Raw genomic sequence first — 13,941 nt, forward strand, 5'->3', positions numbered from 1 at the left:
TATTGAAGTCTCCTCCCAGGATCTTTGTGTTTTGGGATCACCTCACGATTTTAAGCCATAAATCAGAGAATTTATATTTTTGGTCCTTGGTTGCCAGCCATTCCTCCCTCCCCTGATGACTCCCACCTATCCACCCACTCTCCGCCAATAGAATAAATATATTTGTTTAATGAATGTCCCTGTGGATGAGTGGATGGAGGAAAAGAGAGGAATGGAATGGAATGGAATGAACGAACTTGGAAGCCACAAAGATGTCTGGAAACGCAGAAATTCTCATGAATTGCAAATTTATTGACTGAGGAGGCAGTGGGGTTGGGAGGTAGTTGCACAGAAACAAAGGAGGGAAAACTGCAGAACAAGATGCAGCCCCAGAGCTCAATGGCTTCGTTTGGGAGGATGAAGACGTGAGGGGTTGAGAAACATCAGTGCAATATCATGAGAGCGCTAAGCCCATCGGCGCCCACGGAGAACACCTCCAGCTCCTTCGTCTCCGTGGCGTCCAGGGGGCCTTATTTGCATGGCCAGGAAGGCGTCTGCTTCTGCTGGGTCTGATGGCAGACAGGGACGCCCTGGCTACCCCCAGAGCCGCACCCGGAGGAGCCGTCCCCGGAAGAGGCACCACTAGAGACGCCTCCGTGGCTCTGGCCCTGGACCTTCTGGTCGGAGGAACCGCCGCCGCTGGAGTTCTTCCCACCGGAACCTCCTCTGCAGCCTCCAGAGCCGTCGCTCCCGGAGGAGCCCCCGCCGCAGCTGGAGCCGCCACCAGCAGAGTGGTCTCCGCCGCCGGAGCTGCCACAGCTCCCGGAGGACTTGACGCCTTTACCGGAGCCGCCATCGGAACCACCGGAGCCGCCGTCGGAACCACCGGAGCCGCCGTCGCCGGATTTGCCGCCGCCGCCAGAGGTTTTCCCGCTGCCCACTGGGGGTTGGGGGGTGGGCTGCTTTGTCTGGTGAGACATGTTTGTCTAAGGAGGAACGGAAACCTGGAAGGAAAGCAGAGAGCATCACTGGACCAGCTGCAAGAGGATGCTGCGGCAGAGGCAGCTGCATCTACGGCAACGCCCGTCGTCTTCTGAGCAGCGCTGCCTGGGCCAGGCTTGAGCTCTCTCTGACTGGATATGGGGAAGAGCGCTCAGCTGGGACTCCTAGGATTAGTGCTTTTAGAAAAAAGTTGTGTTTCCCCTGCGAAAGTCTTTACCAAGTTTTAAATAGCCCACTTAGTGGTGCCCATTTCTCTTTCTCTCCCAGCTCTGCTTCTGCCCTCTACTGTGTGATCTTGGGGCGAATGACCCACACGTTGCCTGTTTCCTCACTTCCTGTAAGATGAGATGGTTTGAGTATTTCACTTCTCAGTTCTCCTCTGATCCCAGCACTGATTCTCTGAGTGCAAATATAAAATTACCACAAACCTCCACCTAGGGTGGGGGATTTTATCTATCCCTGGCACAACAGAGGGAAGTTTGTCTGAATGTCAGAGGGCTGTTGTACCCCATTCCTTGCAAAAGAGAATTAGTTCAAACTCTTGGTCTGTTCCACTGACCTCAGCCATGATCTCTGACCAGTTATCAGAAAAGGCAGCCTCCCCCATGGTCCTGTCTGGAAACAGATGAAGGACCCCCATGGTCCTTTGGACCAGCATCTCTGACCAGAAGATATCGGCTTTGCTTACACCCAAGCTTGGCTGAGGGAACCCTAACTAGGAGGAAACTGTGTCCCAACATCTCACAAGTCATTTCCCTCTCAGAACATCTTGTGTAAAACAGGCATTGGGTTCCTATGACTCCTAAAACCTTCCCCCTCTGCAGCATTCTCTAAATCATTCTTCCTGTTCTCTGAGAATGCATTCAGCCTGTAGTCCTTACAAGTTCACAAGTCCCATCCAGCCCATTCACAGGCTGCCTGGGATAATCTCTGCAGAATGCACCTCTGTGCTGGGCACAGGGCATGTCCCTTACAAGGGTGCCAGAGAGACAGGAGATAATCTTGTTTTTGTGGTATTTACATTCTGGCCAGAAGATCAGAAACACCATCTGCACAGCAGCAGCTCAGCTCTCTTTCCTGTCTGAAGCCCCTCTAAACATGAATGCAGTTGGAAAGGCAGAGGTCCTGTAGGTCCCAAAGAGGAAAGAGGACTTGCCTACCTGTCCCCTGGTCCACATAGCCCATGCAGGCCTGAGCAAGACCAGCTGGGAAGATGAGAGCCAGTAGAACCCACACTTACCCAAAGCACCAGGAAGAGTGAGTGAGGAGAGGAGATGCTGTCTATGTGAGGAGAACTGGAGCTCCTGAGGTTTTATACTCTTGAGTCCTGACTCATCTATTGATCTGGACCAGCCTCTCATGTTTGGCCTCATTTACGTGATCTATGGCTGTCACCCCACCTCCCTGTGATTGCAGTCACAGGGTGACACATTCATGAAGATTTTGGCATTCTTGAGATGGGAAGCCTCATGTGTGACTGGCCCCTTCTCTGTTGCAACTGTGAGGCAGGCTGGCCAGCGGGGACGGCCAGCCAGAGTGGATGGCGGACTTTGTTTTCAAAACCAATGGCATGGGGTGCATGCCATAACCAGAGGGCTGTGCTTGAGGAATAGGTCTCAGACTCTTCAGGCAGCCTAAGAGAGTCACACTGGAGATCTTAGTCTTTGGTCCAAGGAGTAGGACTTTTCAAATCCCACTGTTTGGCTTCTGATCCTATTGCTTGGAACTTCTTAGAATTTTATTTATTGATTAAAAAAATTTTTATTGGAGTATAGTTGATTTACAATGTTGTGTTAGTTTCAGGTGTACAGCAAAGTGAATCTGTTACACAAATACATATATCGCCTCTGTTTTAGATTCTTTTCCCATATAGGCCTTTACAGAGTATTGAGTAGAGTTCTGGAGCTTCTCAGAACGTTAGAGAGATCCTGTTTCTCCTTTCCAAAAATTTTCTCCCCCAGGATTTCATGTGTGCTTCACTGGGATGTTCCTGTTGCTCCCAAGAGAGTGTGTGAGCCCCCAGTACCCAGTTCTGTGTTGCACACCATGGACAGTGCCATAAATAATGGGACACTGGTACCTACTTTGATTTATTCCTGAAGGCAGTGAATGTCTAAAAATACTGATCCTCGCCACTGACTTTCTTTGTGGAGGAACAAGCTAAAGAGATCAACCATGTGGTCCTTCCCACCATAGCCCTTTGGCTCTGGGGTCCTGTTGTCTTGTGCGGTAACACTGACCTCAGCCTAAGAGGCAGCCTTGGAATGGAATGGACTTGAGATTAGGAGATTGGGTTTGGGTGCTCCCTATGCTACTTGCTAGCTGTGTCACCTGTGTCACCTTGGGCAAAGTCATAGCACCTTACCCAGTGCCTGCACACAGGAGGCACTTGGTAAGCATTTGCTGATTGTTGAAAGAACAACGTTTCTGATGCTCATTTACCTTGTCTATCAAATAGTAATGGAATGGTAATACCTGTTTCACCAAAGCCATGAGGGAGTCCACAGATGGCTTGAGGCAAGCTCTTATCTAGAAAAATAACTCAAAAATTCCTAGTTGACCCTGGACGAGTAGCTTCAAACTCTGTGTATGAAGAGCAGCATGTTTTTTAAACATCTTTATTGGAGTACAATTGCTTTACAATGGTGTGTTAGTTTCTGCTTTATAACAAAGTGAATCAGTTATATATATACATATGTGCCCATATCTCTTTCCTCTTGCATCTCCCTCCCTCCCACCCTCCCTATCCCACCACTCTAGGTGGTCACAAACCACCGAGCTGATCTCCCTGTGCTATGCGGCTGCTTCCCACTAGCTATCTATTTTACATTTGGTAGTGTATATATGTCCATGCCACTCTCTCGCTTTGTCACAGCTTACCCTTCCCCCTCCCCATATCCTCAAGTCCATGCTTTAGTAGGTCTGTGTCTTTATTCCCGTCTTACCCCTAGGTTCTTCATGACCTTTTTTTTTCTTTCTTAGATTCCATATATATGTGTTAGCATACGGTATTTGTTTTTCTCTTTCTGACTTACTTCACTCTGTATGACAGACTCTAGGTCCATCTACCTCACTACAAATAACTCAATTTCATTTCTTTTTATGGCTGAGTAATCTTCCATTGTATATATGTGCCACATCTTCTTTATCCATTCATCTGTTGATGGACACTTAGGTTGCTTCCGTGTCCTGGCTATTGTAAATAGAGCTGCAATGAACATTTTGGTACATGACTCTTTTTGAATTATGGTTTTCTCAGGGTATATGCCCAGTAGTGGGATTGCTCGGTGGTATGGTAGTTCTATTTTTAGTTTTTTAAGGAACCTCCATACTGTTCTCCATAGTGGCTGTATCAATTTACATTCTCACCAACAATGCAAGAGGGTTCCCTTTTCTCCACACCCTCTCCTGCATTTATTGTTTCTAGATTTTTTGATGATGACCAGTCTGACCGGTGTGAGATGATATCTCATTGTAGTTTTGATTTGCATTTCTTGAAGAGCAGCATTTTGCCCTCTTCTTTCATCACTGGAACTCAACTGCTATTGTTTCAGATACTACATTTGAAGTTAGTTCCACACAGCTATGTATTGAAATGGCATACATAATAGTAAATAATAATAAATTGACGGTTAATTATGGTGGAGTTTTAATGATCCAAATGATCTGATTAGACTGTGACCTTCAGACACTTGTGGCACTAGTTTCAGTTTGGACAGTTTTAGTTTGGACAGCATGAAGGTGCTCCCCTTCTGAGAGAATAACCAGGAGGGAGAAGCCAGCATGTTTCAACTTGAAGCTGAGGCACCATGGAGATTTTGGAGGAAAACAGGCTCCAACTAGATGATTGTCATGGGTATAACAAAGAACAGTTTTATTTAGCTGGGTTCACTGGAGAAGTGGAGAAGATGTGGACCATGGTTCCCACACTAATCCCACACTAATGTTGTCTCATTACTGTGTGTACCCTTGTCCTTAGGAAAATGTAAGTAAAAGGATGCCAGCAGAGTATTCATGAGAAAGAAAGTCTAATTCTGAAGTCACAGCCCTCCTACCTTTTTTTGGTGTGTGTTAAAACTTCATTTCTTTTAAAAGTGATGCTGACAAGATGTTGTAGTTGTTTCTTTCATGTCCTTACTTGTCAAAATGAGAATTTGGCTATCGTATAACTTGGTTATCACATTCTTTTTGAGGGAGATGTGTTACTTCTCCATGAAATTCCAAAGTTTGGGAACCTCAAGGGCAGGTGACTCTAAAGAGCTAATAATCTTGAAATTGCCCATATTGGTTTGGAGGACTCATGTTCTTATAAGAAAGATATGATATATTCTTTCTTTTTATCAGACTTAATATCCTAATGCTTTATTCATTAATCCAGCCAACACCAGTGTACTGGGAAGTATGCTAAGGATTATGGAGGAGAGTTTTCAGAGCTGTATATGGATCTCCTTGGTAGATTTGGGGGAGGGGTACTCCATGCCTACCTCTGCTACCCTATATGACATTTAATAAGGAAAATCTTCTAGCTAGTGCATCTACTTTGTTAACATATAGAAGAGGCTGATGCAACATGGTATTGACAGCAGTGCTCGATCTTGTGGCTCTGAGTTAGCCTTGCCTGAGGTGTGAGTATGTGAACCTAGTTCTCCATTTTATCCCTCTAGTCCAGACGTAGGGGGATATCTGTGTGGACAGAGGTTGATGATCACGTATTATCATATCAATGAGGAAATGATGAAAGTTTTTAGAATTATGACACTTAGGTATTTGGAGTTTTGCAAGCCTTGGCATGTCAGATTTCTAAGACTTTTAGCCTTTACATTCTTAAACTTGCATGTGTGCTTGCTAGCTCGTCGGAGTTCAGCAGCCTCACAAATTAGGTCATAATTCCTGCCTATACCTGTATCCTCAGAGGGGATGGCCCATAAAGCAAATCTCTCACAACTTGGGATTAGTAGGTATGCAGTAAATCTTGATGGAAAATTGAAGGGAATTCTTGAGTCCCATTGACTAACAGCCCTGTAGGAGGCAGGACCTGGTCTCTGTCCCCAGGCAGTCCCCAGTGTGAGGGGAGATCACAGCTCTTGAGCTGAGGGAGCCCCCGATCTGATAGAAACCCGTTCGTCACAGTTTTTAAGTACCTAAAGTTTCACACATGCATTCTCATGACTGAGTACTGACAACCTACCTAACTGAGGGAAAAAGGGCAATGGATGGTTTGTAAAGAATAAAATGGACACAGGGCAGGGGTTTGTGAACATTGGCAGGGCAGGTATAGAGCTTGCAAGCCCTTGGTGTTGTTTATATTCAATGGGAAAAGTTTCTCTTAGGGTAGCGACCCAGGAGGTATCTCAGAGCCCCGGGAACCCCTTGGGCTGCCATTTACCTTCTCTCTCCAGCTCTCCTGGGTCAGCAGTCTCTGGTTGTTACTTAGAGGTCTGGGAGAAGGACAGCTCTACGGTGGCTCCCAGCTGCTGGAATTCCTTCTCCAGGAAGTGTCCCTGGGTTCATCCCAACCACCGGCTCCATCCTTCTCGCCAGTTTCCCTTTCCAAGGCCTTAAGGAATGATTGTACTGTTACAGCCTGCTAATGACACAACCAGTAGGCTTGTCCCCTTTATCAAGTTACAACAGACAAACCTTGAGACCAGGGTCCCCTTTAGTTCTTTAGTCTGCATCTTACGGTTTAAAGAGTTTATAGTCCCTTGGGGCCTTCTCAGGACATGTTGACTCTTGAGATGAGTCTCTTTTGTGTGCTCCTGGAGCTCATCCTTGCAGGAAGGGGGAGGACCACAGATGAGTTGTTCCTCATTCCCGAAGAGCTTATAGCTGCTTGCTGGGTGAGCTGTGCTCCTAGGGACTTCTTGTCTGGACAGACTCGGATTTATAGACCACTGTCATTTACATGTCTTGTTTATTTCTCACAACAGTCCTGTGTGCTCGGGGATATGTTATTTTCATTTCCCAGATGAGGAAGCAGCTCACAGAGGCCAACACCATTGCTCAAATTCCCAAAGCCAGGATTTGGACTCAGTTCTTTTGATTCTAAATCTTGTGTTCTTTCCAAGCACTACATACCTCTTCTTTTTGGATCAATATGGGCAGAATTAAGGGATGACCCCCCAGTCAGGCTCAGGTTTCTGCCCTCTGGGAGGCAGGGGACAGAGGTTGCTCTCAGCAACGGTGCTTCCAGCTCCTCAGGGACGCTTGTATGCATTGGTGGATGGCAGGAGATGGGAGGACAGTAGAGATCATCCAATCAGCTTCTGTCATTTGTAGAGGTAGATGACAAGCCCAAAGTCCAGAGAGGCTAACCTACTTCTCAAGGGCACACAGCAGGGCCAAGACTAGAATCTGGGTCTCTGGCCTCCCAGCTCAGTACTCCTACTGCAGATCCAGGTTGTGAGTTTCTGCTTTCTCCTGACAAGAGTACCTCCAGGTGTTGGCAGTGAGACCAGAGAGTCGTTAAAACAACAGTAAAAGTATTTCAGAGCTGAGTAGACATGCTCAAGGAAGCTGCTGGGCCTGGGCATTTTAGCCTCTGGGCCTGGAAGTTAACTGCTGATGTCATGAGGTCCTTTCACAGGTGGACAGCTACTTTGTAGCCTGAGGGCTCAGGGCCTACTTCCTCGGCTCACACATAAACTTTATAGCAGGGAGGAGCAGTGAGCAGCATTTGTGGGCCCCAGGCCTGCTCTGAGATAGACAATGACCCTTGATCCCTCTCAGGACTTTTATGCATGGTGGTAGTTGGAGGTCCCAGAATGCTGGCTCCTTGACCACCCTCTCCACTGATATCTGTGGGTGGATAATCCAGGTTGTTTTAACAGAATCCCAAGTCAAAAGGAATCTGGAAGTCAATACGACACAGAGAAAAAAGCAAAAGCATTTCAAATCCATAGGCTTGTAGGCTCTTTGGCCTAAAGCTTTAACTGCAGTTTTTCAGGCGTGTGCTGCTTTAGGTGACTGCGCCAATGCACTTCTTTCCTGGGGGTTATTGAAAAGCAAGGCAAGGTCAGTGCTCTCTTCACTTTGGTTTTGAATCCTATTTGGTACTTATGTGCTACTTTCAGGAATTGCCTGGGCTGCAGTGGGCTTTGGGTGTGACTTCTCTCTTACCCACAAACTATTCATAGCATTTACTACTGAAGATCAGAATCTGGATCCAGTCTCTGTCTTGGCCAGTAAACCTTGTTCTTCAGACTTGTTGGTTACTCTTAATTTTTACTCATCCTTCCAACCACACTCTTTATTTCATAGCTGAAACTGTTGAAATTAGGTGGATGACTTGGGGCAAACTTTCCCACTGCCTAAAGAGTGGAAATGATCACAGTTTTGTTGGTGGGTCTCTAGTGACTTCTTTGTTTAGTTCCATCTATGTGCTCAGAGAATCCCAAGGTGAGAGACTATGCAACTATTGTTCACATCTGTGTAGGTTCCCAGGGCCTTTCCTTCTGGCCTACGAGCACCATCCAGGCAAGATGGGATCCTCCTAAACCTCCAAATCCCCATCTAACTCAGGGCTGGGCCTCAGCCTGAATATTTGATAAATATTTGTTGATCAGCCAAGAAGGTGATCCCAGGGCATATATAACTTGATGTATTTTTCCATGGAAAGTAGTTTATCTAAATTGGCCATGGCAAACTCTTCTCCCTTGCCATACCCCATCTTCCATCCAAGGCACCTGATTCCCCCATTGTTTCTTGTTTCTTAGTTTTCAGAATATGCCTTGGATCGTGACTTCCAGAGATCTTGACCACCTATGGTCCAATGGTAGCTTTTTGGCTGGGTCTGAAGCAGCTCCAGGAGAGCTGTGAGGTTTGCCAGTCTCTGATCTGTTCTGAAGGGTAGGGATCAGAATCTTTTCTGAGGACTTGGGGTCAGGGAGGACCTGTGCTCTAAACTTGGACCAACCACCAATGACCTGTGAGTTTGGGCAAGGCACGGTCCCCACAGACCTCTGTTTCTTCACCGATAAGGTCAATCTGACTTACTCCTGTCCTGGTTTCCTTTTGTCCCCCCCCCACTCTGCCCCCGCTCCATTCCCAGGGCCCCTCTCTGGACAGAGAGGAGGGAAACATGAGGGGCATCAGAGGCAGTGATAGGGAAAAAACTAGATGGAATGACAAGAATCATGGGCCTCTTGGAAAAGAGCATAGAAACTCTCATATCTCCCTGGGTCCCAGCCTCAGGCTCAAATCAGAGGCATTTTGGGAACTTCTCCACCCAAGAGCGTTTCTCCACCTGAGCTGACGGTGGAGGAAGAGGGAGGGGTACAGCAGGAGGGCAGGGTGAGGAAAGTTGGCCTGTGTTATGAGTAATCTTTGCAGCTTATCATTACCCAGGGTGGATATAATTGCTCGGAATTAAGAAGGGCATGTGAACAGCCTGTGTGGATTTAGATCTTCTTGCAATTCACATCTATCCATTTGAGTCTTAGAGGAGGGATTAATTGGCTGCTGAACTATCCTTGGCAGTGAATCCCCTGGTGGTGGAACTGGCCTTACTACCCTCTAGTGAGTCATTATGCTGTAAAATGCAAAGAAAAAAAAAAGTAGCCTCACTACAAATAATTTGAAAAACAAAACAAAGAAAAACAGTCACCTATAATTCCAGTATTCAAATACAACTGGTGTTAAAGTTTTGGTGAGTATTTTATCTTGCTCTTTTTTCTTTTCATTTATCCTTCTCTTTCATATAAATTCTCAGGTTTGGGTGCTGATTTTTCCATATGACTTTGTTATCATGCACATACCCCCTTGTCCCTCCATGGTCTATTAACCACTAGTCTTAGTCACTGTGCTCCACTGCCCATTCCGAGTCTTACCACTTAGACCTTCCAGCTGTGCTGGAACCTCTGTACCCTCGAGACCTCATTACTGAATGTCTTTGGGTCTTGGTTGTCTCCCTGATGGACTGCTGGCTGGGACTTTATATGCAGGATGGCTGCACAGTAGCGGAGGAGAAAGTTTTGTTATGTGAGGACACCCCCGTCAACCTTTACTTCTCATCTCCCCTGACTCTCATTGTGCAGGATCTAGTGCCTCAGTTCCCCTAGATTCTGTCTAACTCCACAGTATCGTTGTTTTCCTCCAGATGTTTTCATCTTGTCTCCTTCAATGCCATCTTCTCTTCACAGGCTGCTGGGCCACCACTCCCTTGGGAATATGTGGTTGGAAGCAACATCTTCTAATTTGTGTGTGAGAGGGTTTGCAGGAGGGGCAGAGAAGGAGTACACAGTTTAGTTGGGTATTTGGAAAAGAAGTCACGCAGGATGCTAGAGTGTAATGGGAGCCGAGTGACTGAGGGTCAAGGGATCGCGGAGAAAAGAAGTGGCTGGAAAATTCTTCTTGAAAGAGATAAGTATTTTTTTTTTACATCTTTATTGGAGTATGATTGCTTTAAAATGGTGTTCTAGGTTCTGCTTTATAACAAAGTGAATCAGTAACACACACACATATGTTCCCATATCCCTTCCCCCTCGCATCTCCCTCCCTCCCACCCTCCATATCCCACCCTCTAGGTGGTCACAAAGCACCGAGCTGATCTCCCCGTGCTATGCGGCTGCTTCCCACGAGCTATCTATTTTACGTTTGGTAGTGTATATATGTCCATGCCACTCTCCCGCTTTGTCACAGCTTACCCTTCCCCCTCCCCATATACTCAGGTCCATTCTCTAGTAGGTCTGTGTCTTTATTCCTGTCTTGCATTTCTCTAAGGATTAATGATGTTGAGCATTCTTTCATGTGTTTGTTGGCAGTCTGTATATATTCTTTGGAGAAATGTCTATTTAGGTCTTTTGCCCATTTTGAATTGGGTTGTTTGTTTTTTTTGTTATTGAGTTGCATGAGCTGCTTGTAAATTTTGGAGATTAATCCTTTGTCAGTTGCTTCATTTGCAAATATTTTCTCCCATTTTGAGGGTTGTCTTTTGGTCTTGTTTATGGTTTCCTTTGTTGTGCAAAAGCTTTGAAGTTTCATTAGGTCCCATTTGTTTATTTTTGTTTTTATTTCCATTTCTCTAGGAGGTGGGTCAAAAAGTATCTTGTGATTTATGTCTTAGAGTGTTCTAAGTTTTACTCTAAGAGTTTGATAGTTTCTGGCCTTACATTTAGGTCTTTAATCCATTTTGAGCTTATTTTTGTGTATGGTGTTAGGGAGTGATCTAATCTCATACTTTTACATGTACCTGTCCAGTTTTCCCAGCACCACTTATTGAAGAGGCTGTCCTTTCTCCACTGCACATTCCTGCCTCCTTTATCAAAGATAAGGTGACCATATGTGTGTGGGTTTATCTCTGGGCTTTCTATCCTGTTCCATTGATCTATATCTCTGTTTTTGTGTCAGTACCATACTGTCTTGATTACTGTAGCTTTGTAGTATAGTCTGAAGTCAGGGAGCCTGATTCCTCCAGCTCCATTTTTCATTCTCAAGATTGCTTTGGCTATTCGGGGTCTTTTGTGTTTCCATACAAATTGTGAACTTTTGTGTTCTAGTTCTGTGAAAAATGCCAGTGGTAGTTTGATAGGGATTGCATTGAATCTGTAGATTGCTTTGGGTTGTAGAGCCATTTTCACAATGTTGATTCTTCCAATCCAAGAACATGGTATATCTCCCCATCTATTTGTATCATCTTTAATTACTTTCATCAGTGTCTTATAATTTTCTGCATACAGGTCTTTTGTCTCCTTAGGTAGGTTTATTCCTAGATATTTTATTCTTTTTGATGCAGTGGTAAATGGGAGTGTTTTCTTGATTTCACTTTCAGATTTTTCATCATTAGTGTATAGGAATGCCGGAGATTTCTGTGCATTAATTTTGTATACTGCTACTTTACCAAATTCATTGATTAGCTCTAGTAGTTTTCTGGTAGCATCTTTAGGATTCTCTATATATAGTATCATGTCATCTGCAAACAGTGACAGCTTTACTTCTTTTCCAGTTTGGATTCCTTTTATTTCCTTTGCTTCTCTGATTGCTGTGCCTAAAACTTCCAAAACTATGTTGAATAAGAGTGGTGAGAGTGGCCAACCTTGTCTTGTTCCTGATCTTAGTGGAAATCCTTTCAGTTTTTCACCATTAAGGATGATGTTGGCTGTGGGTTTGTCATATATGGCCTTTATTTTATTGAGGAAAGTTCCCTCTATGCCTACTTTCTGCAGGGTTTTTATCATAAATGTGTGTTGAATTTTGTCGAAAGATTTCTCTGCATCTGTTGAGATGATCATATGGTTTTTCTCCTTCAATTTGTTAATATGGTTTATCATCTTGATTGATTTGCATATATTGAAGAATCCTTGCATTCCTGGAATAAACCCCACTTGATCATGGTGTATGATCCATTTAATGTGCTGTTGGATTCTGTTTGCTAGCATTCTGTTGAGGATTTTTGCATCTATGTTCATCAGTGATATTGGCCTGTAGTTTTCTTTCTTTGTGACATCCTTGTCTAGTTTTGGTATCAGGGTGATGGTGGCCTCGTAGAATGAGTTTGGGGGTGTTTCTCCCTCTGCTATATTTTGGAAGAGTTTGAGAAGGATAGGTGTTAGCTCTTCTCTAAATGTTTGATAGAATTCGCCTGTGAAGCCATCTGGTCCTGGGCTTTTGTTTGTTGGAAGATTTTTAATCACAGTTTCAATTTCAATGCTTATAATTGGTCTCTTCATATTTTCTATTTCTTCCTGATTCAGTCTCAGCAGGTTGTGCATATCTAAGAATTTGTCCATTTCTTCTAGGTTGTCCATTTTATTGGCATAGAGTTGCTTGTAGTAATCTCTTATGATCCTTTGTATTTCTGCAGTGTCAGTTGTTACTTCTCCTTTTTCATTTCTAATTCTATTGATTTGAGTCTTCTCCCTTTTTTTATTGCTGAGTCTGGCTAATGGTTTATCAATTTTGTTTATCTTCCCAAAGAACCAGCTTTTAGTTTTATTGATCTTTGCTATCGTTTCCTTCATTTCTTTTTCATTTATTTCTGATCTGATCTTTATAATTTCTTTCCTTCTGCTAACTTTGGGTTTGTTTGTTCTTCTTTCTCTAATTGCTTTAGGTGCAGGGTTAGGTTGTTTATTTGAGATGTTTCCTGTTTCTTAAGGTAGGATTGTATTGCTATAAACTTCATTCTTAGAACTGCTTTTGCTGCATCCCATAGGTTTTGGGTCGTCGTGTCTCTATTGTCATTTGTTTCTAGGTATTTTTTGATTTCCTCTTTGATTTCTTCAGTGATCACTTCGTTATTAAGTAGTGTATTGTTTCGCCTCCATGTGTTTGTATTTTTTAGATGTTTTCCTGTAATTGATATCTCATAGCGTCAGATAAGATGCTTGATACAATTTTAGTTTTCTTAAATTTACCAAGGCTTGATTTGTGACCCAAGATATGATCTATCCTGGAGAATGTTCCATGAGCACTTGAGGAAAATTTTTATTCTGTTTTTTTTTGGATGGAATGTCCTATAAATATCAATTAAGTCCATCTTGTTGAATGTATCATTTAAAGCTTGTGTTTTCTTATTTATTTTCATTTTGGATGATATGTCCATTGGTGAAAGTGGGGTGTTAAAGTCCCCTACTATGAATATGTTACTGTCGTTTTCCCCTTTTATGGCTGTTAGTATTTTCCTTATGTATTAAGGTGCTCCTATGTTGGGTGCATAAATATTTACAATTGTTATATCTTCTTGTTGGATCGATCCCTTGATCATTATGTAGTGTCCGTTTTTGTCTCTTCTAATAGTCTTTATTTTAAAGTCTATTTTGTCTGATATGAGAATTGCTACTCCAGCTTTCTTTTGATTTCCATTTGCATGGAATGTCTTTTTCCATCCCCTCACTTTCAGTCTGTATGTGTCTCTAGGTCTGAAGTGGGTCTCTTGTAGACAGCATATATATGAGTCTTGTTTTTGTATCCATTCAGGCAGTCTGTGTCTTTTGGTGGGAGCATTTAATCCATTTACATTTA

At 43.9% G+C, this 13,941-nt stretch overlaps 1 protein-coding gene across 2 annotated transcripts; it reads right to left on the reverse strand.

Annotated features, from left to right (window-relative positions):
• Nucleotides 1-270: 270 nt before the first annotated feature.
• Nucleotides 271-2,313, reverse strand: LORICRIN (loricrin cornified envelope precursor protein). 2 transcript variants are annotated; one of them, XM_060142340.1, is made up of 2 exons: nt 2,222-2,313; nt 271-983 (listed from the first exon to the last, which is right to left on the reverse strand). In XM_060142340.1, exon 2 carries the CDS (start codon nt 957-959, stop codon nt 510-512), a length of 450 nt encoding a protein of 149 aa, XP_059998323.1. In that variant the 5' UTR covers nt 960-983; nt 2,222-2,313; the 3' UTR covers nt 271-509. The 2 variants fall into 2 exon arrangements, with proteins under 2 accessions (XP_059998323.1, XP_059998324.1); XM_060142341.1 differs by lacking the exon at nt 2,222-2,313 and adding an exon at nt 2,142-2,165.
• Between the last annotated feature and the right edge of the window lie 11,628 nt (nt 2,314-13,941).

This window comes from Lagenorhynchus albirostris, chromosome 2, assembly GCF_949774975.1.
Source record: "Lagenorhynchus albirostris chromosome 2, mLagAlb1.1, whole genome shotgun sequence".
Taxonomy (NCBI): Eukaryota; Metazoa; Chordata; class Mammalia; order Artiodactyla; family Delphinidae; genus Lagenorhynchus; species Lagenorhynchus albirostris.